Genomic DNA, 27,417 nt, shown 5'->3' with positions numbered 1-27,417 from the left:
TCAGCCTACAAGTTCCATAAGAGAATACAAGTCTTAGGAAATCAAAGCCCCAAATCTTCAAGGGAAGACTCTATCATGAGAAACACCAGGAAACAAAGAGCACCTGTATGAAGTGCTTTAACTTTAATATCCAATTAGCTTTCTCTTAGAAATCTAGAGCTCTTCATGGACAAGATGAAGTTTATCTATAGTTCTCAGTTCTAGTTCTAAGATAGACCTTTTCACCAGGCAGTAACACTGTTGCACTTTAGGAAAGAAGATTCTTTCCCTGGCAGAGGAGAGGAAGCCTAGAGCTAGCTATCCAGAGAGGCAAAATAGTTTCCCAAGTTCTTTCAGGTTGTGTAGACAGGTTGTCCTGAACAGAAGGGAAGTGAGTACTGATTTAAAAGAAGATATTCTGTTGAGGTATATTTTTGCCATTTTCTAGAGCTTCCCTGAGGCTATATAGTTTGAAATTTCCAGGCTTATCTTCCACTGGTTCACTTTAATGAACCTCAGTCCAAACAAACTACTCAACTGTTTCATGTGTGAATTTATTTCCCTTCCTTATAACCTTGTTTATTCTTTCATCTGACTAGAAATATTTGCCTTTGCCTACCCAGATAGTTGTTCTTAACTCTTCAGCCTAAATCTGCCACAGAATGGGAGAAGTCATTAGCAACACGTAACGGACAATGAGCACATATCCAAAGACACATATAGGATTCCCTCACATCAATAATAAGACGAGGGACAATTCAATAGAAAAATGGGCAATGAGGTGCCTGGGTGGTTCAGTCGTTAAGCGTCTGCCTTCGGCTCAGGTCATGATCCCAGGATCCTGGGATCCAGCCCCGCATCGGGCTCCCTGCTCAGCGGGAAGCCTGCTTCTCCCTCTCCCACTCCCCCTGCTTGTGTTCCCTCTCTCTCTCTAATAAATAAATAAAATCTTTAAAAAAGAAGAAAGAAAGAAAAATGGGCAAAAGGTCACGGGCTTCATAGAAAAAAATCTAAATGGTTAATACACATAACAAGTACTCAACGAAAAGAGTAAGTAGGGGATACTAACAACAACAACAAAATGGTGCAGAAATATTAATACCAGCATATAAAGATCTCTAGCCTTTGTGGAACTTGTTCTGTCCATTGAGGCATCCCAAGCACCAAGCAATAGTATCTGTACTTCCTAGGGTTATTGTGAGGATAAAATATAATAATGTATATAAAGGACTTAATATAGTGGCTTGGCACATAGTAAACAGTCAGTAAATGTGAACTGCTTTTAATATTATCAATAAAAATAACTAGCTATTATTGAATATAAGTGGTATGACAGAAGTATGAACAGTGTTCTGTAAACCCTGAAATTTGTCTAAAGGAAGATTCATATAAGTAATTTTTGAGGTAGGCCCTAGAAAATGAATTGGTCTTCTCTAGATTAAATAATTCAAATTTTCACATTTCGAAAAATGCATATTTAAAAAATATAAAGTCTTGAAAAATTGAGTTAGTCTATATAAAATTTCACATTTTTATAGATTAATAATTATTGTGTCTTTTTACTACTTCAACTACTCAAAATACAAATAGCTGCCTCTACAATTCCAAAGAGATTTTAATTTAAAGGTATTTATATCAGAAACATTAAAGCATTAGGCATTTGATCATTTTTCACTTTAATACATAAACCTAAACTATGTTTAACAATAAAAATTCAATTTAATTCAACAAATAAGTATTAAGCACTCTGCTGATTATTCTCCATTTGTCCCTCCAGATTCATTCTTCACCCGTAGGACTTGCTCTGTACTTCTGCCTTCCCTTATCTCTAACGACCACATTATCCAAGTCCTCACTTGCCCTTTAGTTTCTGGGTGGGTTTTGCCAAGGAGAGGAAGTGTCAAAAAGAACACCAAGCATAGGTTACCAATCACAGGTGAGGACTCCAGACACTTCTGCCTGTTGCATCTTCGTATCAAAGTTGCCAAGGAAAACACTGTAAAAGTCAAGCACTGGATAATGCTTTACTTACATTAGAGAAGATAAAGATCAGTTCCAGTTGTATGCATCAGTCCCTTATGGCTAGTGGGTGCCCCCAGCAGCTAGCTGACTAAAGGAAATGGGCCTACAAGCACCCACCCCTCTGGTGGTACAATAGAAGGACCTTCCCCCTCTCTACCCCACACTGTCCCTGGAGTCTGAAATACTGATATATCTGAGGGCATATGTAAGAGCCATTGACTATGCTTAAGCAGAACAAAGAAACACTCAATAAGCATGAAACCAGGAAAGATAATGCCACAAAGGTGGTAAACCCAGCACAGGCTATGTGAGCTCCTCTTCTCTTGGTAGGGAAGTATTCTGAGCCCAAGGCCCGCTTTTATGTGGCCAAGTGGGACTGAAATACTGTGCATAAGAGACAGTCCTTCCCAACAGGAAGCATCAGCAGAAAAGCAAAAGGTGGAAAGAGATAGAAGTAATGGTACAATTTACTCCCTGCTATGTTACCTCTTTGGCCACAGCTCCTGTTAAAGGGCTCCTCTTCCATGCCTACAACTCTTATTGGGTTCTGGAACATAATTCCCATCCTCTTGCCCCTTTCCCTGGGTGGATAAATTTCCAACCACTGCCAGGCCCTGGGTGATTCATCATTCATTTCTGGTTACCTTAAAGCATGCCCACCTCTGCCAATAATCCCTTCATTAAACTATCTTCAAAAAAAAAACCACCCATTACTACCTGACCCTCACTAATAAAAACATTACATACACCAGTCACTATCCTATGCACAGGGCAAAGACCTATATCAAATGAGTCCTATGTAGGACACTGAACATGGTGGGCCTCCAATGTTTACATTCATCTCCCAAAGACCTTTATTTTTATCCTTATTACAACATTTATTACACTAATTTATAGTTAAATGTGTTGTGTCTCCTTTAGCTTTTCTAGAAACCAAGGGTCTTTTAAAAATCTAATGAAATCAGGGCGCCCGAGTGGCTTAGTCGTTAAGCGTCTGCCTTCGGCTCGGGTCATGATCCCAGGGTCCTGGGATCGAGCCCCACGTCAGGTTCCCCACTCGGTGGGAAGCCTACTTCTCCCTCTCCCACTCCCCCCGTTTGTGTTCCTGCTCTCACTATCTCTCTCTGTCAAATAAATAAATAAAATCTTAAAAAAAAAAAAAATCTAATGAAATCTATGGATCACCCCAGAAAACCATAAATATATATACACAGCAAAATTTTTATATAGTTTGAAGGGATCCAAGGGTTTCTCTGAAGCCCTTCAGTTTACAAGTCCCAAAATGAGAATCTCTGTAAAAAAATAAATAAATAAAGAAGCTCACTAAACTAAAAAAGGGTATATCAGTTATCTTTGTGCTCCTAGAGCACATCAGAAACCTGCCATATGTATTTCATTTTTCATTCATTTAACAAGAAAAATATTAATAACATAACAAAATAATAATAATACGAGAAAAATAATGTTGATGCCAGAGTTAACCTCTATTTCTAAAGACTAACTTTACAAAAAGATAAACACTAAAGGCCTTGCAACCTTTAAAAACAACAACAAAACCAAACCCAAATTAGGTAGATCACTGGAGCAAATAAAAATACTCAATATATGACCAAAAACTGTGCAATCAAATCTTATTTATCCACAGTGAATGGACAAAGTATAGCACAGCTCATCAAAAACTCATTTTCCTTATTGGAATTAAAATTCCTTACTGGAAGGAGTTATATCTTATTTACCTCTTCAATGGTATTTGCAATTAATTTGATATTAAAATAATTTATACTTTTTAAGCATAGACAATTGATAACAAACAAAAATATATTATTTGGGAGCTGAACTCAACTTGAGATTTTCAAAAAATACCATGTATCTTACACAATCAGATTTTGTACTATGAAATAAGAACAAAGGTCTTTCTCATAAAGTTTTCGATGGAAATACTAAAACTATTAGATATAAGCAATTAAGTTTTAAAACTTTAACCTTAACTGGTCCAGAATAAGAATACGATCAATTTCCCAGAAAAACATATTTATCTACTACCTAACAGTTTTCTATTCACTAAAAATTCATTGGTATTTTTCTTTCAGACACAAATTGAGAGAGCTCTAAAACAACAATAAATTCCCCCAGCCCTCCACATATGTGAATGACCCCAATGGGGAAAAGAAACTATCTAATTGCAAATATAGAAAACAGGAAGTACAGGAGAGCGAATCTGAAATCTCAGCAAGTCATTCACACAAAACTCTTAACCATACCTTTATTTGGCTTTAATTTTTAAAATAAAATAACTTCTAAAACATACTGGGGCTTTTAAATTGTCCATGGTTCATTTAGCATAACTGTGTAAATATCAGAGAACTCCATCAACATCTTCTCTAATTTTCCACTGTTGAAAAAAATTTCACATACGCTTTATTACTATGCTATTTCACATTTACTTAAACTTCAGTATTATAACTTCAGGCTAACCAGATCTAATTTATTTCTTTTATATATGCAACATCATATCTGATCCAGTGTCAAGCACATGGTATACTTCAATTTTTATTTTGAATGTTTTTTAAATAACGATTCTTTAAAACTAAATTGCCGGTAACAGAACAACAAAAATGACACTGAAAACACAATTTAAAAGCAAAATGGTGAATCAGGCTTAGTGTTAGTACCACAAGGAAAGTCATTTTCTAACAATGAGGCAATAACCAGGTTAAATGTCTAAAATTGCTCATGCGACTGGATTAGCACCATGGTACATCTGTGATTTTACAGAAACTAGAGAAATGTTATTTCTTTGACTTAGGAAAACTACAATATGTGCTGAAAATAAAAGTAATCAGGCAGTGGTATTTAAAAAGAAAGATGTGTATATACCTGTACTCTGGCCTAGCTAAAATTGCCATAGGTGTCATACACACATAGGAAAGAGAAGATGGTAAATGCGGATGCCATACAAGGGTTTTTGTTGTTGTTTTTAAAAATATCCACAAAGCTGCCTTCGGCAAGTTTTAGTTTTGAAACATTTTCTTTGAAGACTCAGATGTATATGGGTTTGGAAAGTAGCTAACATTATCTAGGCCTGCAGAAGATCTAAATAAATTCTTAGATACATTTTTCTTCTCTGTACAACATTAGGCTAGCACATACTTAAACGAGCTGATCTTTCTATAAAAATGTGCACATATAAGAATGACAAATACCATATGATTTTACTCATGTGAGGAATTTAAGAAACAAAACAAATGAACATGGGGGAAAAAAAGAAACAGACTCTTAACTACAGAGAACAAACTGATGGTTACCGGAGGGGTGGGGGTGGGGGGATGGGTGAAATAGGTGATTGGGATTCAGAAGGGCACTTGTGATGAGCACCTGGTGTTGTATGTTAAGTGATGAATCACTACATTCTACACCTCAAACTAATATTACACTATATGTTAACTAACTGGAATTAATTGGTTATAATAAAAACTTGGGAAAAAATGTGCATATATATATATAGAGAGAGAGAGAGAGTGCTAAGAACAAATCAGTTACACATCAGTTAGAAATTCTACCAACTAATTCTTTTACAACTAGTCCAGACTGGTGTTTGGGAACAGTGGTCTATATAAGAAAAATAGAAAACATTCTATTTGCCCCAAATTTGGAAATTCAGTTTTTAACAATTTCATTATGGTCACCATGAAAAACAAAGACAATATGTATACACATAACAAATTTATGTGATATTGGCCAATGGTATTTAATTCTTAAAAATTCATGACAATTTTAGATTTTATCTGTGAAAAATGCCAAAAAAACATAGTTTTCACTGTATTACCTTTGACCATACACAAAGCATGAATATTTTAGATATTAAAATATCCATGCATATGCATAATAGCACTGCAGAAACCAATGAATGATAAAATCTCAATGAAATTGATTGGCTTCAAAATGGTTGGAGAGTTACCACAGAGATTCCTTTTCTTACACTGCTAAGTCTGGCTGAAGAAAAGTCTTATGTCCACATAAATGGCATCAGAAGAAAATTATGGCTTCTGATGTCTGCTGGCCTTCAAATCTGCTCAATATCATCCTCCTCCTCATCCTTAATTCATACCATTCCCCATTCCTCTTTGCCTTTAGTATTCTAAATTTGTACTTTTTTTTTTTTTTTTTATAAAACTTCATGTTTTTCATCCATGTGGCAAGCATGAACTCCCTCAATCTTCCACCCTGAGTATCCAAATCAACATTTACCGGTTCTGTTACCCTAAGCTGATCTGTCTGGGCCCATTTCTTCATCTATAAAATGGAAATGTGAATACCTATGTTATAGGATGCTCAAAATGATTTATCAGACAAGGTTATGAAAAATGACCAGCACACTGTGTAAACATGGCAGATCTCTGCTAGTCCTTCTTTACTCCCACGTCTTTACTCTTACTCCTTTCTATTCCTCTCTGTTCAGTCCTCCTGGAAAATTCCTACTTATTCTTCAACAAATAGCTTCAAGGTCATCTCCCAGTGAAGCTTTCCCCATCCATCTCCTCACCCAAGCAAACCTCTTTAGTGCCCCCACAGTATTTAACAGATCTATTATAATACATGGTACATAATTTAATAATGGTTTTACCTATTTCAAACTTCTAAAATGTGCGTTTTCTGGAAGTAGGGACTGTTTATCTCTTTGGATTTCCAAAATCTAACAAAGTACCCAGTACATAGTAGCTTTTCAAAAATTTGTATAATGAGATGAAAATGACCTTAAGAAGCTTCCCCACTATCCAGATAGCTTTTAGAGTTTGTATGACTTATGTATTGTACTGTGTGTTGCTAGTGAATGGAATTATATTTGAAATGGGAAAATGTAACGGACAGTGGTCATCAAATTTAACTAAGACACTAACACATAATCATGTCTCTAAACATCCCAGACCAGGTAAATATATCCAAGAATCTCACAGATGACCAAGAAAATGAAATAAAGAGCCGTGTGTCGGGTAAACTTCATCACAAAAATGAAGATAATCCATAAGTCCATGTAGGAAAACATGAAGAAAAGATTGAATTGTTTTAAGAAGAAAAATAAAGAAACTTCCAATAAAAGAGTTAGGTATTTTTCAAGTAGCTATTTGGAGGCTATCTCTCATCTTTGACTGGTTGACTGATTTCAATAAATACTCAGTGAGCGCCTACTATATTATATGCCAGTCAGAATTCTAAGTTCTGATGATTTATCAGACAAAATCCTTATCCTTCTGAAGCTACCTTTTAGCACAAGAAACAGACATTAAACAATATAAATCAGGAAAATATACAATAGAAAGTGTTATGTGCTGTGGAGAATATTAAGCAGGTAAAGAAGTGGGTGTGTATTTGTATACCAAGAGCGTCAAATTTAGATAGAGTAAGCAGGGAAAGCTTCACTGAAAAGGTGACTTTTGGGGGAAAAAAAACTGAAGAAAGTGGAGAAGCCATGCCAATGTCTAAGTAAAAGTGGCAGGCAGATTAAGTATGAAGGCCCCGAGGCAGGGGTATGCCTGGTGTGTTTAAGGAATACCCAGAATGCCAGTGTGCACAGAGCAGAAAGTGAGAGAGTGGGAAAGGAATATGGAATGAGGTCAGAAGGTAACATGGGAACAGATCATGTCAAGCCTTAGGGGTCAACATAAGGACTTAAACTTTGATATGAGACATGATTGTTTTGAGAAGAAGCCTAACATTATCTTATTTAGAATTCTAAAATGATCACTAGATGTCATGTTAAGAACAGACATGTCGGGACGCCTGGTGGCCCAGTCGGTTAAGCGTCTGCCTTCAGCTCAGGTCATGATCCCAGGGTCCTGGGATCGAGTCCTGCATCGGGCTCTGTGCTCGGTGGGGAGTCTGCTTCTCCCTCTGCCTCTGCCCTGCCCCCTGCTTGTGCTCTCTCTGTCAAATAAATAAATAAAATTTAAAAAAATAATAGACATGTCAAAGCCAGAGGCATGGAGATGACTTAGGAGTCCATTAAAACAATCCAAGAAATAATAGTAGCTTGGACCAAAGGGATTGGTGATGAAGATGGGGAAAAGTAGTCTGCTTCTGGATACATTCTGAAGATAAAAACATTAAGATTTGTTGAGAGATTGGAAGTGAAGTATGAGAGAAAGAAGAAACAGAGTCCACTGACAGATGAATGGATAAAGAAAATGTATGTATATATACACTGGAATACTATTCACCCATAAAAACAAAGCAAATTCTGGCATTTGTGACAACATGGATGAACCTGGAGCACATTATGCAAAGTGAAATAAGCCAGACACAGCAAGACAAATACTGTATAGGATCTCACATTTATGTGGAATCTAAAAAAGCTGAACTCATTGAAGCAGAGAGTAGAAAGGTGGTTGCCAGGGCTGGGGGTAGGAGAAATGGGGTGATGTTGGTCAAACATGTAGTATAAGATGAATAAGTTTTACACTTGAATTTGCTAAGAGTATGTCTTAAGTGTTCTCAACACACACACACACACACACACACACGAGGTGATGGATGTGTTAATTAGCTTGATTGTGGTAATCATTTCACAATGTATATGTATATCAAGTTACATTGTATACCTTCAATATATACAATTTTTATTTGTCAATTATAACTCAGTAAAGCTGGGGTATAAAAAGGGATGTCAAGGTTATTGCCTTACACAGCTGGAAGAATGGTGTTGCCTAAGAGAAGAATCTGTGAGAGGACGAGGGTCAGAAGAAAGGGAGGTCATCAGCTCTCTTCTGGACTTGTTTTTCTAAAAACATGCCATCATGAAAATGATAAATAAAGCCCAAGCAAAGAAGTACGTGAATTTGTAACACCTGGGGAGAAAAAAGGTCTCATCTAAGAATGGAAAAGAAGAATGGGCAGGTTGTCTCAAAAAACATTCTTTCTTTGTTATCTTGCAGTGACTCAATTCTCAAGGGTTAATCACAAGCAAATCACTTTCTGCTGAACTCAGTGTTTTATGCTGCCTTATTATTTGGTTCAATTTCTACAAAGAAAGCTCTTTGAATTTAAACAATGTAAGTGGAAAAGAAAAAAGAAGAAATAAGAAAGACTGTTGGCAAATCAGCAGAATTTGGGAAAGAAAGGTAATGCACATTCAGATCAAAAGAAAGAGGGGAAGAGAATTTATATTTAAGAAAAAGTGTCAGACATGATAAAATGACATCAGGAAGACAATTTTTACAATTATCCTTCCCTAAAATCTTCAAGCTGGCAGGAATTTCACAGATTTTCATACCTAAATTGGACTAATCCGCATTAATCTACCTGGCCTTTACCATCCATTGCCAAAAACAAATACATTTGAAACTCTCTCAAAACACTAATTCCCCTGAAAACCTTAAATTAAGTAAAAAGGAAAGGCAAAGCTAACTACATCTGTATTTGCTCCACTTTAAAGTCACTTGATTTATTCTTAACTGCAGGCAAGCATTAATTTCTACAGCAAGACTAGATAGTAAATAAAAGGGCAAAACAAAAACAAAGCAAAAGAATAAAACCAAAAGCCAAACATAATAAAAAACAAAACTCTTAGGCTTAGCCCAATTGAATATTTCCCTAACTTCTAATAAATAATTAACAAAATTCCCCAAACTTAAATCCTTGCTATACATAGTTATTTCTTTTTTTCTTTTTTTAAATTTAGTCATTTGAGAGAGAAAGGGCACAAGCCGGGGGGCGGGGGAAGGTCAGAGAGAGAGGGAGAAGCAGACTCCCCACCAAGTGGGGAGCCCGATGTAGGGCTCAATCCTAGGACCCTGGGACCATGACCAGAGCTGAAGGCAGATGCTTAACAGACTGAGTCACCCAGGCGCCCCTACATAATGATTTCTTAAAAATTTCTTTTAAGTACTGTTTTGCATTTCTTCAGTGACCCACTGATGTAAACCTTGTCTCCATTTTCTCCTAATAAAATAAGCAGCTTTCTTTGTTCACATTAAATGTGGCTGGTCAAAGTCCTACCTCCATATCAACTTAGCCCTGGATGCTCCTGGGTTCATCATAGCTTTGCCAAACCAGGCCGTACATTTGGTTCCAAGTCCTTAAACCCAAAGATACTGTGATGGTTCATTTTCTATGTCCATTTGGTTATGTCAATGAAACACTGATCGAGGTGTTGTCGTGTGGATTATTTGGTACATGTGGTTAGTGTCTACTATCAGTTGCTTTTAAAGGAGTTTATCTTTGATAATATCGTGGGCCTCATATAATCAGTTGAAAGGCCCTAAGAACAAAATTGAGGTTTCCCTGAGGAAGCAGAAATTCAACCTCAAGAATAAGCTACTGTCTAAAAGTTTCCAGCCTTCAGGTTTGCCCTACAATTTTATTTTTAAGATTTTATTTATTTGAGAGAGAAAGAAAGGATAAGCATGGAAGGGAGGGCAGAAGGAGAGGGAGAAGCAGACTTCCTGCTGAGCAGGGAGCTGGATGGGATGTGGGGCTCCATCCCAGAACCCTGGGATCATGACCTGAGCCAAAGGCAGGTGCTTAACCAACTGAGCCACCCAGGTGCCGCTGCCCTACAAATTTTAGACTTGCCAGTCTACATAATTATGTAAGCCAAATCAGCAAAATAAATACATAAATAATACATACTACTTGGTTCTGGTTTTCTGAAAAACCCTGACTGATATAGACTTCTGCTGTGTTTCAGTACCAGAAAATAAAGCCTTTAGTCATATCCCCTTGATTCACTCATTATTCACTAATTAATTCAACATTTAAACGTTTAATCCGGGTGCCTACTACAGACCAGGCACTGCACTAGGGGTAAAGAAATAGATCAGTAAGATGACCTCACAAAGGTTATAAACTGATTCAAAATCTTAGAACAAAACATGTATGTCTTCAAATTTTGCTAGCTTGCTTTAATTATTTTAGATTATCTATAACTGTATCTAATTCCTTTGAGAACTTAGTAGATTTTCAGCTAGAAATACTTCTTGGAATAATAAGAGTATGCTAATACTATTTGTCAATGATTCTCAAAAGTTGACACACAGGACATTTCTATTCTTAGGCTTCAGATTTTAAACCAGATAAAACATACTCTAGGTTATTTGCAAAGGCACATAGTTGTAAATGCCATCCTTTTCTCATCTTGCTATATTAATGTGCAGGAACACTGAAGTTAAGATCCACTGCTTTATACAATTATACTGAGATAACAGTGTGCAGAGAATAACCTAGTGCACAGACTTTGCTAGTGTTAACATGGTTCATCAGTCAATTCTGGAACAAGGATGCACTAACTAAAAACTCTAAGTATATAAAATTATAATAACATAGTAATTGGAATTATTTAAAAATTTGTAAAAACTTTCACTTTCGCTTGAGAGGGGAAGACTTCATTTTTATATCTTTATTACAATTTAGTCAATGTAGTAGGGAGCAGTGGAATTGAGAGGCTGAAAGATGACTTCAGCAGATATTTGACCAGGGGCCGTCAATAAGACACCTGTACCTACTCTTAAACATTTTCCCGGGGAGCTGGTCCCAACCCTATATCTGGACCATGGCATTTTCTCTCAAAATAAACTCTCCCTCCTCTGAAGCTTCTGGCTGTGAGGAAGGGAGCGGAGGTACCTGAGTCATATCCCCACAACCCTCACTGACTCTATTAGTCCCTGCCCTTCTGTTTCCACCACCCTTCATGAAAAGACATGATCAATCCCTATCCCTAACACAGAAGGGTGTTTGATATATGGCTTTTCAGCTACTAAACAGCAAAGAAGAAAAATGGAACTACTCTAGACAGGCAGCAAGATCAAGTAAACTCCCAAATATGAAAGAAATCAACGCCATTGGAATCTCTCCTATTCCAGTATCACCACCTCTCCACCTCCCAGTTTATTTCACTGCTGTGATCCCAGACTACAGCTTCAAAATTTATCTCCCCTACTCAACTGTGAGCCTCTAGAGAGCAAGAAGTAGGCTTTATTCATCTTTGTAGTCCCAAAATATAGTATGGGCTAAATAAAAGTTAGTGGTTAATTGACAGGATGGATGCATATGGGGATAGATGGTTAGACAGACAGATGGCCAGCTGGCTAAGTACTCTGCTTCTGGGCAATAGATGGCTTCTGAGAAAAGTCCAGATAAAGCTGAAGGACAGAGTCAAGGTTAGGTCAAGGAGGAAAATGGGACAGTACTGGGACAAAATAAAGGTTAGAAGATGGGAAACTTGAATTCTGATTAAGGTTCCCTTAATTCACTGTGACCTTAGGTCACCACAAGTGACTAGGAGGACGGGGATCATCTATAGACTATGTTAAATATCTATAAAATGTTAAATATAGATTAGACTAGTTACCTGTGGAATATTTTAAACAGATTCAACCAGACAACTTATATAAAGTCAACTTCCATCTATTTAACAATATGGAATCATCTCAAGATCAAGCAACCAGACCAGAAACAGGCAAGATCTTCAAAGCAAATTTCTAATTAGAAAATTAACTCAGAATGATACTGAAAAACAACTATTGCATTTGGAAAATATTTGTTAGGAAGTAAGAACTAGTGTGGGCTCTGCATCTTTGCTTTGTGTTTTCCAATGCTAAACATGTCAAATCTATAAATGTAACTTCTGAGACTTGTTCTTTGGTCTGAAGCTTCAGATACACCTGCTCTCAAAAGCTGGCTCTTTTAGGGAAATCCCTTTTACGAAGATGGCGCCGAAGGCTAAGGAAGCCCCTGCCCCTCCCAAAGCCGAAGCCAAAGCAAAGGCTTTGAAGGCCAAGAAAGCGGTGCTGAAAGGCGTCCACAGTCACAAAAAAAAAGAAGATCCGCACATCACCTACATTCCCACAACCCAAGACACTGCGTCTGCAGAGGCAGCCCAAATATCCTCTAGAGCGCCCCCAGGAGAAACAAGCTTGATCACTAGGCCATCATCAAGTTCCCCCTGACTACTGAGTCAGCCATGAAGAAAACAGAAGACAACAACACACTTGTGTTCATTGTGGATGTCAAGGCCAATAAGCACCAGATCAAAGAGGCTGTGAAGAAGCTCTACGACATTGACGTGGCCAAGGTCACCTTGATCAGGCCTGATGGAGAGAAGAAGGCATATGTTCGACTGGCTCCTGACTATGATGCTTTGGATGTTGCCAACAAAATTGGAATCATCTAAACTGAGTCCAGCTGGCTAAATCTAAATATAAATTTTTTCACCAAAAAAAAAAAAAAAAAAGCTGGCTCTTTTAGGCACTTCAAGGTTCATTTAGGTCTAAGAGTTAGTTTCTTTAACTTTCATCACTGCCCTAAATTTCTCTCTTTCAAGTTTAAGGAGTATCCTTAGTTCTGTTTCTAAAATTTGGAAGAAAGGGACTTTTTTACCCAATGGATATGCTTTACCATTTTATTATTATACTTTTATTAAATTATTTCTTTGTCCAGTGACTTCCTGAATTAAGAATTCTAAACTATCCCTGAATTAAGTTCTAAACTTTTAGCCTTTCTTCAAATGAGCTTTCCCCTCCCTGCACCTCCACACTTCATACCTACTTCTCCCCTCAATATATTTATTTGTTGTCTCTTTCTGGAAAATTTCTATTGACTGTTTTAAAAGATGCAAGAGAAATACACACATTATTCTAGATACAGAGACACTATACTTTTACACAAAAAGATGTATTTCTGTTTTATTTTCAACAGCTTCCTTAGGATGTGCAATGTTTTGTTGGCATTTCTGACTGCAATACAGTAAGTCAAAGTCACAATCATAGAGGTGAAAGAAATGACAGAAAACAACTAGCATAGAAAAACCCACATTTTACAGAGGAAGACATTGAAGTCCTGAAAAGTGACATTCCTTGTCCAAGTTATAGCAGTGGTTATCAGTGTCTGCACTTGAACTAAAATACAGGTATTTTAATTCCAGACTGGACCCTATGTCTTCAAGCAACAATTTAAAATTATTCCCACTCTTCAAATTATAAAAATCTGTCAATCTTTCCAGTGTGAGCTCATATTCAATGAAACATCCCTATCTGACTTTAATGCCCATTCACAAAAGCCTTATCATGTCTTATCCTATTTATTAGTTTTTTAATTACCTAGAAAACATAGTATCATTTAATTATCTAATGCCAAACTAGATCCTAGCACCAGTCCTTGATGCCCTTGCTCCTTATAATTCCCTTTTCCACAAAATTTTATCTTCCCCCACCCATCCCCAAGAAGTTGTATTTTCAATATTCCTACATTTAATATAAAATCATTCAGTTTGTTAAGTATAGAAGTAGATTAAATTGACCATTTTAGTAAGTATGTAAGTGGAATTACTCATATTTCCTTCAACTTTTCTTCTGGATAGGGACATGTGGCAATCTTGTCAGTCTTCAGGTATGAAGGCCATTACTAATGAGAGCATACATTTTAGCCAGCAACTCCAAGTCTTACAAGTTGTTGAGGGAGTGATTCAGTGAACAATCTCATGAACTGATGCTGAGAATTCAAATTGGGACAATCTGTCTTGAGGGTAATTTCATCATTGGAATCAACAGCCTTAAATATATTCAAGTCATTAGGCTCAGTAAGTATAATTTAAAAAAATTATCCTAAGAAAATAATCAGAGAGGTGCATAAAAACTTACATATGAGAATATTCATCACTGCACTATTCATAATATAAAAAACTGGAAACAATTTGAATACCCAGCAATAGGGGGATAATTAAATAAATTAGGGCATATCTGAAATATGCACTGACAAATAACATAATGAGGAATGGTTATAGATGATATAATAAATGATTATAAACCAGAATGTACAGCATATACACAGAAGAAAAAGGAAACAGAATGAGATAAACCAAAATTTAACTGTAGTTATATATTCTTAGTACCTAAATTTTATCATTTAAACAAAGTCCTAGAATTATAGATTTTAAAATCAAAGAAATATGGTTTGACTTTTGGATCTCTACTTGTCAGCTCCATGACCTCTGACAAACTACTTAACCTCCTCATCTGTAAAATAAGGATAATACTTATAGGTCAGTATGAATTTTTATAAATTAGAAAATTCACATACATCACTTAGTATTTCAGATGTGATAAACATTCAATAAATGGTAGCTATTACAATTACTATATCACATTATTACACAGTTGTTTCTTTCAAAGTCAGAGGAAAAAATAAAGGTTATTAAGAAAGAAAAATCTTGCAAAAATCCTACTTGGTCAGAGGGGCTTAAAAACTTAATTTCTTAAGCCAGAAACCCTCTGACCTATCACAAATTCCTCCTGGCACTCTTCAATAAAAACAAATGCACTGATCTCTGGCATCTCCCTTTTTATCGCTACACTTAATTTTGCACCCTGATCATAAAAATGATCTTGCTGCATCTCTAGCTAGCCTCTTCTTCTATCATCTACTCCTACAAGCTTTTATTACACTGACTTTAGAGTCCCTGGCAAGTACTCCCTAAACTCTTTTGGCTTACATCTGATGTATACCTTACCTGCAACAACACTGTAGCTTTGCTTATTCTTTTTGCTTGGGAAATCATGCCATTTTCTGAAAACTACTTTTACTCCCTTACAATAACCTATTTCACTTTAGGCAACAATTCCTTAGAGTGGTAATGCTTACAGCTTAAATTTCATTACACAGTATTCTTTTCTTCCTTTCTGAGTTAAGGTGAAATAAAATTAACTCTGCTTCAAGGTTTAAGAATTTTTAAACATATCTTGAAGTATCTAAAGACTCTGAAAATTAGCACAAATACCAGGAGTATAAATCATTTCTCGGAGTTGGATTTCATCAATTTCCAATATCTAAATGATGGAGCAGCAATATCATTCAGTAAAAAGTCAAGGACTTTTCAAGTCAAAATTGGTTTCATATCTTAGACCTGCCACTTACTAGCTATATGACCTTGACCACTTTGGTCCTCAGTTTTCTTATATGTGAAATGGTGAAAAGTAATATCTAACTTTTCAGAGTTATTATGAGAAATGGGAAAATGTAATCACAGCATCTGGTAATTAGCAGACATTGACTAAGTGCTAGTTTACTTCCTCAATTATCTGCATGCACATCATGAACTCAGTATATTCATGCCTATCATTCTGTTTTATTTTTATATATTCAACAAATAAAAATAGAAAATATTACTAATATTATGGAAGCAGTAGACAGGTATGAAATTTTTCACTTTATAAAATAACATATTTGAAAAGATTAAGAAGCAGTGTTTTGGGGCAAACAAACTTGGAAAAAACTTGTACTGGCCAAAGGTGAATTTATAGTACAAGGACCTAAAGTGATACTCTACAAAATCTCAGAGTCAAAAAGCCCTAGGATACCAATGCAGACAATAACATTAGTGTCAGAAACAGATCTGTTGATACTTAGAAATGAGAATGAATGAATCATGATAGTCCTACATGATATTCTAACTGTTCTAAACTACATGATATTCTGCTTTTAAATAGTAGAATAGCACAAGTTTTCTAGAATGGAAGGAAAGGCTGAAATGGGTTACCCCAAATCACTTAAAGGAAGTATATAAATTAGGTATCAATTCATGGCACTTTTTAAAACTTCTATTTAAAACTCTTCACAAAAGCCATATAATATACTTAGAAATGCTATTTTAAGTATTACATAGTTATGAAGTTCTTGGTGAGTAAAACTTTAACATCATTGCAGATAGAAAATAAGGGAAAAGGGGCGCCTGGGTGGCTCAGTCGTTAAGCGTCTGCCTTCGCCTCAGGTCGTGATCCCGGGGTCCTGGGATCGAGCCCCGCATCGGGCTCCCTGCTCCGCGGGAAGCCTGCTTCTCCCTCTGCCTCTGCCCCTGCTTGTGTTCCCTCTCTCGCTGTCTCTCTCCCTCTCTCTGTCAAATAAATAAATAAAATATAAAAAAAAAAAAAAAAAAAAGAAAATAAGGGAAAAAGTGCTGTTTACAGTACCATCTGTAACTGATCTCAAGGCTGTTTTAGTTCTTAACCCTTCAGTTCTACATATCTGCTACACAAAATTATTTTTTCAGTTGTGGTGATAGTGATGGTTGTTGTTAAATTCCAGGTATGCCAAGTGGAAATTATTCCTTGGAAGATCATAATAAATCATTTAGAGGAATATGCAATATTTTACTTTATACCTGGAGATAGGCACTTCTGTGCACTGACTTAGTAAGATTCTGTAACAAACCTGAAATATAATGATAAATACAGGAAGATTGATGAATCTCTCTCTCCGTCTCTCTCTTTGATTTCACAGTCCCCTGGCATCCTCTATTAGCAGTCCCTAATAGCAGATATTGAAAAATAAAAATAAAGCCAAACCAACAAAACAAAAAAGAGCATGGCTGAAGCTGTAGGAGAAATGCTACATTTTCTGGTGGACTAAAAGCGCAGCCACTCACCCCAAGACAAGGAAATCTTTTACTACCATACTTCATCAGCTATACAAGGGGAAGATAAGGAAAATGGGGACAAGTTGGGTAAGAGGATAAAAATGAAACTATTAGGATCCAGAGTTGTGACCCAGAATGAAGTTTCCCCTAAGATAAAATGTTATACACACAAGGCTTCTTAGAGAAATGGTTGATTCTAGGACAGGGACAAAAAACATACAAAATGAGCCTAGAGCACCTTATAGTGCCAAAAGTAAGGAAGTGTTCAAAAAAACCCTACAGCAATGGGGTATGTCAAAGGTGCACAGGAGCCAACTGAAAGAGATACCAAAGCCAAAGGTGGAACAATTTGAGCAACAAGATAAACAATACTGGGTTATAACCCAAAGTGTAAATATCCACAAACCCTGACCGATATAAATAAATGATTGAGAAAATAAATAAATGGGGGAGAAGAGACAGATCTCCTGTGCAGAAAAATTCCAAATAATTTCATAAAGAACTCCATCCTCAAGGAGGGGAAGCGCAACTCCCCACTCCTTAAATGTGGGCCACACATAGTGACTTCCTTTCAAAAAGTACAGTATAGAAAGGGGAAAAATTAACTTTACAGTGGAGAAACCAGACAAATACTACTTCATCAGATTAGATCAAGGTTAACCTATATAGTGAGAGATCATGTTTATAGCATGTGCCTTTTATACGGACAAATTCCAGGGGAGGCGCACTCTGCAAAATATCTGACCAGCATTCCTCAAATCTGTCAGGGTCATCAAAAACAAGGTGAGTCTGAGAAACTGTCACAGCCAACAGGAGACAAAAGAGACACGAAAACTCAATGTAATGTGGTATCCTGGATGGGATCCTGGAACATTAAAAGGACAGTACGTAAAAACTGAACAATCTGAAGAATCTGAAAGAAGTACGGACTTTGGTTAATAATGTATCAAGCAGGGGCGCCTGGGTGGCTCATATGGTTAAGCGTCTGCCTTCGGATCAGGTCATGATCTCCAGGTCCTGGGATCGAGCCCCACGTCGGGCTCCCTGCTCGGCAAGGAGTCTGCTTCTCCCTCTTCCTCTGCCTCTCCCCACTGTTCCTGCTCTCTCTCTCTGTATCTCTCTGTCTCAAATGAATAAATAAAAAAAAAAAAATTCCTTTAAAAAAAAAATAAATAAAATAATGTATCAAGCAATACTGGTTTGTTAATGATAACAAACATACCAAACTAACACAAGATGTTAGCCGGGCAAATTGAGTGAGGTGCATGGGGATTCTGTGTGCTATCTTTTCGCTTTTCTATAAATCTAAATCTATAGTTGAAAAATAGTCTATTTAATTTTAAAACGAAAAAAATGTTACACATGGTGGTTAGATTTTCACGAGAGCCAATAATGCTTATTTAATCCCTAATAGCATTTAAGTAATATTCAGAGAGCATAAGACGGTGAAAATGGAGTTCCTGAAAGAATACTCTGCCTTACACTGTGAGTGAAATAGATTTCTGTAGGGTAAAGGAATACACACCATTTATAAAATAGTGTTTTGTAACAGTGTTTTTAGGAGACTACGCTTTCAAATTTCTCAACATCTGTGGAATTCAAATCGCCTCACAGCTGAAAACAGCCAAAGTGAGTGTGTTGGTCCCAGACCTGTTCGTATTCACTGATCCATTCCCCGGCTTTTCCCTACTCCGCTCTGTTGGGAGAACAGCTAAGTCCTGCAGCCTCCTGTGTCACGTGGCTCCAGCTGAGTCCGACCAATGGGATGCAATAGTGGGAGACAGGAGGGTGGTAAAAGGGGAAAGGCCAGGGTACTTCTCCCCTTTCCTCCCTGTGTCTCCGTGATTGCAGCTCCCCACTGGACACACCCCCATGGTCCAGTTACCGAGCAGTGGTTATGAAAACACCACCTCTTCCATTTGACCCCACGGCCGTGAGGCGGCCAGTGGCTTTTTACTCTTCTCAACGTCTTCACTGCCTCACAATCCGGCCTGGCTTCACAACAACTCCTTCACCTATAAAACCAACTCTCTGTGCTACATATCCTTTGTTTTACATAATTTAGATGTATCTGTTTTCCTGGTTAGACCTTCACTGACACAGTTAGGAAGGCTGAAGGGGAAAGAAGATAGAATATATTCTGAGTAAAAGCAGAGGCAAGAAAGCAGAATACCTTTGGGGTTCATCCACACATCAACTGTGTGACCTAGGGCAAATTATTTCATTGCTTTAAGCCTCAATTTAGTCATCTGTAAGTGGGGGATTATAACAGTATCTACACCTCACAGGGTTATTACGTGGACTAAATGAGTTTACGCATTTAAAGAATTAGCCTAATGCCTGGTATAAAACATTTGGCTATCACTGCTTTTACTGCTGCCATTACGGCCTCTAGACTCCAGAGGACTGCCCACTCTAATACAATCTTAACCGGTCCTGCCCTCTTCTGCTTCTCTATCCTCTACCCTTCTTAAACACTTCTCTAGGCTTAATATTCATGAAGCCCGCCATCGATCACATAGCTCCTACAAAACTTCAACTGCCTATAGACATGGTCCTCACTCCTTAACTTGCCATTCAGGTATATCCACAACCTTATCCCAACATATTTTTCCCCTTGATAATAAGTTACATTTGTTTTTCTCTCTTTCTAAGCTTCTCTTGAAAAATCAAATATTTTTCAAGCCCCTTGAGGACAAAACCCATGTTTGATTCATCTTTTAACTACAGCACTTAGCCTCAGTACCTTACCTAATAAAGTGGGACTCTAGATCTCACATTTAGGAAGTACTGTTTTTGTTTCCTTTGCCTGAGGAGACATACCTAAGAAATGTGGCTAAGGTCAGTATCAAAGATATTAATGCCCTTGTTTTTTTCTAGGAGTTTTAAAGTGAGACTCAATAAATAAGTGTTGAATGAATGAATGAACAAATAAATGACAGTGCTTAACAGAGCCGGTCTTGAATTAGGTATTTAAATTTGATCCAATTTACCTTCTAGAAAAGTGGCTGGCAAATGTACAGCCCCACACACCAAATCTGGCCCTCCAACTAATTTTGTAAATAAAGTTTTACTGGAACACAGCCACATTTACGCATTATCTATGGCTGCTTCTGCTTTACAGTGGCAGAGTGCAGTAGTGTAGCAGAGACCATATGGCCTGCAAAGCCTAAAATACTATTTAGCCCTCTACAAAATAAATCTGTTGACCTCTGTCCTTGAGGGTGGCAATCCTGGTTTATCTATATCTGACCCACAGACATCTAGTATATAGCCTCCATGTTTTTGGTATTCAAAAAAAATTTTCTTTTATTAAACTGAATGCATTGACAAACTTTAGAAAGAGATTTGGAGACTGTGTTATTGGATGTAATAAGCAATAAAATGACCAAAACCTGGAAAAGCACATCAAAAGTCAGATGTGTACTGTGACAGCATATAAAATGTATTAGATGCTTATATTTTACCCTTTACCATTAAAAAAGTCAAAAAAGAGAGACAGTCTCATTTGTCTTACTCTTTTTATTCCTCAGGGCTATCAGTTCATAATTCTATAAAACATTTCTCGAATCCTCTATTTTTTTCCTATCCAGTTGTTTCATTCAACTGCTAATTTAACCATTTAACAAAAATTTATGGAGCAGTAATCATGCGACTGGTACTATGTTGAGAGCTGAGAGAATGAGGATCCTTAAAACATGGTCCCTGCCTATAAAGAATATCTAATTTTAGTTTAAAAGACATATTTTAGGGGTGCCTGGGTGGCGGAAGGTTTAGGCATCTACCTCAGGTTGTGATCTCAGGGTTGTGAGATTGAGCCCCACATTGGGCACTGTGTTCAGCACCGAGTCTGCTTTGGGTTCTCTCTCCCTCTCCCTTTGCCCCTCCTGCTCGTGCTCTCTCTCTTTCTCTCTACAATAAATAAATCTTTAAAAATAAATAAAAGACATATTTCAAAAAGGAGAAGCACTATTTATATAATACCAGCAAATCAACAAATGGGCCAAGTCTGGTATCTGTTACTGCCACCTAGTTTCAAATATCCACCAGAAAAAAACAGGGCCCCTGGGTGGCTCCATTGGTTAAGCACCTGCCTTTGGCTCAGGTCATGATCCCAGGGTCTTGGAATCGAGCCCTGCATCGGGCTCCCTGCTCAGTGGGGAGTCTGCTTCTCCCACTCCCTCTGTTCCTCCCCACCCCTTGTACACTCTCTTATCTCTCTCCCTCTCTACAAATAAGAAAATAAAATCTTTTAAAAAAAATATCCACCAGAAACAAACAAACCAGAAAAATTAAATGTTCCACTACTACAAATCAAGGAATTTCTGAAAACTGGGAAAACAGCCCACTCCATCACAGCTGCTACTGCTTGGTGGAGCGGGGGATCAAAGTTGTTTACAAATACCCTAAGGCATTTTATTCTTCCAAAACAGTAAATAAGCAGTAAATAACCTTCTCGATAAATATAAATTGGCTGAAAGCATTATAAAAATGCCAAAACTTCTATCTCAAGACTGTAATATTTAAGTTCAAGATAGACAATAGTTGTACCAGTTGGAAATTAAGAAGGAAAAAAATTATTCTGCCTCAAAAAGATAGTTGTGATGGAGGAAAGATGGAGACTATTCACTCACACCACAAATAATTTATTTAGCATTTACCATATACATATACAAATATTTATTCAGCATGCACCAGGCCTTGTGCTAAGTTCTGGGGAAAGAATAATGAGTAAGAAAGACACAGACTCTCGTTCTCCTTTAGAGGCTAACCTAAGGGAGAAATCCTACAGAAAAAAATACCTCATCAATATGTTAGAATCAAACAGTCATGTTTAAGTCACTCAATAGCAACAGAAGTTAATAGCTGTTCATTTAATGAACAATTAAGTGACTCCCATGTGTCAAATACAGTGCCAATCACAGAAGCATATAAAAGTTCTTGCCCAGGGGCACCTGGGTGGCTCAGTCAGTTGAGCATCCAACTCTATTTTGGCTGGTCATGATTCCAGGTCCATGAGATAGCCCCACCTTGGCTGTGAGGCCTGCTTAAGATTCTCTCCCCTGCCCCTCTTCCCCCTAGCTCATGTTTGCTGTGGCTCTCAAAAAAAAAAAAAAAAAAAAAAAAAAAAGAAATAAAAATCTGTAATCCATGTGATTTCTTCAAAGGAAGCTTCAAGGTAAACATTTTAAATGAAAAATAGTAGAAGTGCTTTCTTTTGTTTTGGTAATAAATAAGTACTTAATAATTTACATGTTTGATAGGTTTTAGTTTTCATGTTATCAAGTTGGCCTATAACTGAAATGTATATGTAACTAATTTTCTTATATGTCACACTATCGTACTAACACTAGGAGTTACACTTTTTGGGCACGTACTGAAAACTAAAGGCTATCATTTCATACAAACTGGGTTTTTTTTCAAAATGCTTTAAAATTTGATAATATTCTCTTCCTAACATTAAAGTGTCTTCTCTACTTTTCCATGAGAATCGGATTTGCTAAAGCAAAATATGACCATGACCTCTGACTATTACACAACTAATTGTAAGATACTATTTTATTCAAGGTACTACCCAAGTATCTTGACCTACATTTTTATCTTTTTAATCTCCTAAACTGGTTAATGCACATGAATTCTTAGTCCCTAAGGGGAAGTTTACCTGAGAAAGAGTTATTTAACATCTACAACTGCAGATGCTATATTTCAAAAACTTCAAAATAAACTGCATCTTTTAAAAAAATGATGAGAAAAATCTTTTCTTCAAGTCCTTGACACTTTATTTTCTACTATTTTCAGTAAGATTGCCAATATGTCCCACTCCTGGGTCATTTATTTTTTCCTAACACTTACCCTTTGTCAGCTTTCCATCATTTTCAGTACTTCCAAGCTCCCCCAAAATTATTATTATCAGTTCTCTTATCTTCTAACTCAGCACTACCTGGACCAATGATTCCAACAGAAGCAGAATAGGCCCTTAGGGACATTTTGAAAATTTGTGAGGACCTTTTGGTTGCAGTAATAATTTGGATAGGAGGGAAAGTATTTGGTGGATGGGGGACTATACATCCTAAAAGGTATGAAACAACCTTGTACAACAAAGTACTACCTGCATCTCTCAGAGTTTTAAAAGATTCTACTGGACATTAAAGTACGTAAAAAGCCTATCTGTGATCATCTTAGTCTAGAACTTTATATAATACAGTATATATAAAATGTATCATTTTCACACTGTTTTAAAGACTGAATTTTTCAGAAGCGCAAATCTTATATAAATTGAGGGAAGATTCCATTTTGTTTTATTCAAAATTTTACCAAAAATTGTTAGCAATTTGGGAAAAATCAGTTTGTCAATGACAATGGCCCTTACAGTATCTGAAATGCCAGTATAATACATTTGAAATAGGTCTGCATTTATAGCTGTTACACTCATAGGGCTTCTTTGCACTGGTGCAACATGCCAGCAACTGATTACTTCATTATGTCTTCCAAAGTAATCATGTCCAAACATTTATATACTTAAATAGTAAACATGTTATTTTCTAATAAAATACTTCACCTTTATGTTTCAATTAGACCATTACATTGATTTTTAAGTTATTTTTATGAATAGATTTCATTGCCTATGAATATCATTTTAGGGTATCACAGGAGACTTTACAGAATATTTGTTATAAAAAGGAGGTACTAGGCTGGGCAGGAATCACTTTAGAATCACTGGCCTACACCTTAGCCTTCATGTGACTGGACTACTAAAGATGTCTCCTAACTGATATCTTAAATTCTACACATATCTTCTTCCAAATGAAGTACCTACAGATGTAAAAGATTACCAATATTACTTCTACCTTCAAAATACCACAGAGCTCCCAACTGCCTTGCAAATCAGTCCAGTATGGAGATTTTTACAACTCTCCATAAAGAGATTTCTTCTACCTAACCTAATAATTTATCCAGTCTACATCACAGACTGAACACTCCACTCAGAAAGCCATTTTTCTAAGAAGTGAGCAAGTCACAGTGGAAAGGGTATATAGGATTTGGAATCCTAGGTCTGTCACTTTATTAGGAGAGTGATCCTGAGTAAGTTACTTACCACTTTGAGTCTCATTTCTTTTTTTAAGATTTTATTTATTTATTTGAGACAGAGATAGCAACAGAGAGCACAAGTGGGGAGGAGAGGGAGAAGTAGGCCCTGGAATCATGACCTGAGCAGGACCCTGGGATCATGACCTGAGCCAAAGGCAGATGCTTAACCAACTGAGCCACCCAGGCATCCCTGAGTCTCCTCATTTCTTAAGTGAGAATTAAAAAGGACTTGCCTCACAGGGCTGTGGTAAGGAATGAATCAGACAAGCAGGAGCTCAGAGCTTGCTACTTCAGACTTTTATCTGTTTTGTTTACTTATCTATTCCAAGGTCTTAGGATAATACCTGGCACCTAGCAGTATTCAAGAAATGTCTGTTGAATGAAAGCATACTGCTTTCTGAAACCTTCCCAGGCAAGCCCATCTGACTGTTGCAGAAATTTACCCGTTAATCAAGTAATGATAATTGAGTGCTCATAAACTGGGTGCTTACTAGAAGTAAATCCTCAGTCCCCGCTCTTAGGAAACTTAGAAAATGCTGGAAAATGACAGGTCAACATAACAGATGTCACAATACAGTGTATGAGTAGTCAACAATTGGTATGGATAATAAGTGCTATGCATCTAAAGACAAGGTATGTATCACTGTGGGCTGGCAAAGCATGGAATGCCGCGTGAAAAATAATTAAAACAGCCACATTTCTAGACTTTCTCCAACTAATTCATTCTTCTTACACAAAGCCTGAGAGAACTTGGTAACAGCCCAATCTGTCACTTCTCAGCTTAAAACTCATCAAAATGGTACCACTGCCCTCAGGATATCCCAACTCCTTCAGGTGCTTTACCAGATGCTTCATATGTTCTAGTCCCCATTAATCTTTGGGAACTGCAATGATTAATAATGTAGCCACTAGCTACATGTGGCTGAGCACCTGAAATGTGGCTAGTCCCAAGTGAGCTGAGCTGTTAGTGTAAAAGACGCACTGGATTTCAAAGATTTGGTATAAAAAAGGAAAAAAAAAAGGATGTAAAATATATCAGTAATTTTATACTGATTACATGTCAAAATATTATTGTGGATACACTGGGTTAAATAAAAATACACTTAAAATTAAATTCACCTGTTTTTCACATTTTAACTATCGCTACAGAAAACTTAAAGATATATGTGAGGTTCGCATTATGTTTCTATTGAACACTTAACTTCTCCCAACGCTGCATTTCAGCCCGAATAAACCACCTGCGATTTCCAACCGGGCCCTGCTCCTCCGGCCTACGACTTCGTAACTACTACTGCTGGTGCCTGAAACACTTTTTCCTCTTCCTTTCGCTGAGTTCACTGCCACTCATTCTCCGGAGTTCCGTTTTTAATCATCCCTTTCTCCAAGAAGCCTCCCCTGACCTCACTCCCTACCCTGCAAGAGTGGACCGGGGTCTCCTCCTCTGAGAATCCCCCCTGTAGTACTTATCACACAGCAGCCGCAACTGCCGGTCTCCCGGGCCGTCTGCCCGACAAGACTTTAGCTCCTGGAGGGAACAGAGACTCTGCACACGCCCACTCGTCAACGCCTGGCGCGGAGCACGACTCCGCGGGACGCCGGAGGAGATGGGACAAACATGTGACTACCAGGACTACCACGGTTCGAGGGGTGAGAGGGTCCGGCCCACGGGAATGCGGGGGTGCTAGCAGGCCGGCCCGCAGAGGGGCGGGGGCAGCCGGCGGGACTCACCAGTCCCTGGTCCACGTCCGCGTCCGGCCGTTTGGTCGTCGGCGGCGAGTACTCGGCGTAGCGCAGACCCTCGCCGGCAGCGGCGACGCCACCACGGGCAGCCATGGCAATGCGACGCGGGAGACTCGGTGCGCCGCGGCGTCGCCTACGAGAGGGCCGCAGGGACAAACTAGTTAGGGCGCTTCACTCGCGGGTTTAGCTGGCGCCGCCCCTGCCTCGCGGGGGGAGGGCAGGTCTCCAGGAGATCTCGTTCTCACCCAGGCTCGGGCCACTTTGTCCCCGCGAAGCCAGGGTCAGACTCAGAGCTGAGGCCCCTGGCACGTGTAGGGTTTTTTGTTTGTTTGTTTTAGATTCGCAGGCCCAAAGCCAGCATTGGGTCTCCTGGGCATCGTGCGGTGGAGCCTGGCTCCTCCCCAGCCCTCTTCCGAACCAAGGGCCGGGATTTGAGCCCTATGGGCGGATATTGGTCTCATCAAATGGCTATCAAGGGGAGACCCAGAGGCTCCAGCTGCAGTTCCTGAAGGTCCCTGACCCACACCAGACCATTCTTCCCACCCCAACTACTGATCATACATCTCTTTAATGCCTTAATCTCCCACCCATGAAAGCAACAGAAGTGGCAATTTGCTTATTCTACCCCTTCTCTCCACATGAATGGTTATACTTAAGATGAAATTACAAAGAAGAAACTTACAAGGAAGTAAATAAACCTCTTCCCACAAATGGTTTTCTGCTGACTTGGATGTAGAAAGACCCATTTTATTTTATTTTATTTTTTTTAAAGATTTTATTTACTTATTTGACAGAGACACAGCAAGAGACAGAACACAAGCAGGGGGAATGAGAGAGGGAGAAGCGGGCTTCCCACCAAGCAGGGAGCCGATGCAGGGCTCGATCCCAGGACCCCCAGGATCATGACCTGAGCTGAAGGCACGCTTAAGGACTGAGCCTACCAGGCGCCCCAAGACCCATTTTATTATTATTATTTTTTAATAAAGCCTTTTGGAGCAAAAATTAACCAACAAATGAAGTCAGTGAAGTGCTTTCCAACTGCTGAGCCAACTTGGCAGCTCTTTTGCCCTTTGTATCTATTGTAAGAGACGTGAGTTATACTGTGTGTTCTATCATGTTCTAGGCTTGTGTCCCTGAAAAGCCCATTTACCTCTCCAAATCTCCTTATCTGTGGAAGGGGAAGACCA

The 27,417-nt window shown here is 38.0% G+C and overlaps 1 protein-coding gene across 1 annotated transcript in view; it reads right to left on the bottom strand.

Moving 5' to 3' along the window:
- Positions 1-26,396, bottom strand: part of DNAJC15 (DnaJ heat shock protein family (Hsp40) member C15) — a 78,857-nt gene extending 52,461 nt beyond the window's left edge. Inside the window, exon 1 of the mRNA XM_032402952.1 lies at positions 26,219-26,396. Coding sequence (XP_032258843.1) covers positions 26,219-26,323 — 105 coding nt within the window. The 5' untranslated portion in view covers positions 26,324-26,396. The remainder of the gene's footprint in view (positions 1-26,218) is intronic.
- Positions 26,397-27,417: the final 1,021 nt, after the last annotated feature.

Source organism: Phoca vitulina, unplaced genomic scaffold (assembly GCF_004348235.1).
Source record: "Phoca vitulina isolate PV1807 unplaced genomic scaffold, GSC_HSeal_1.0 scaffold5, whole genome shotgun sequence".
Classification (NCBI taxonomy): Eukaryota; Metazoa; Chordata; class Mammalia; order Carnivora; family Phocidae; genus Phoca; species Phoca vitulina.
This window is presented reverse-complemented; position numbering and strand designations above follow the sequence as displayed.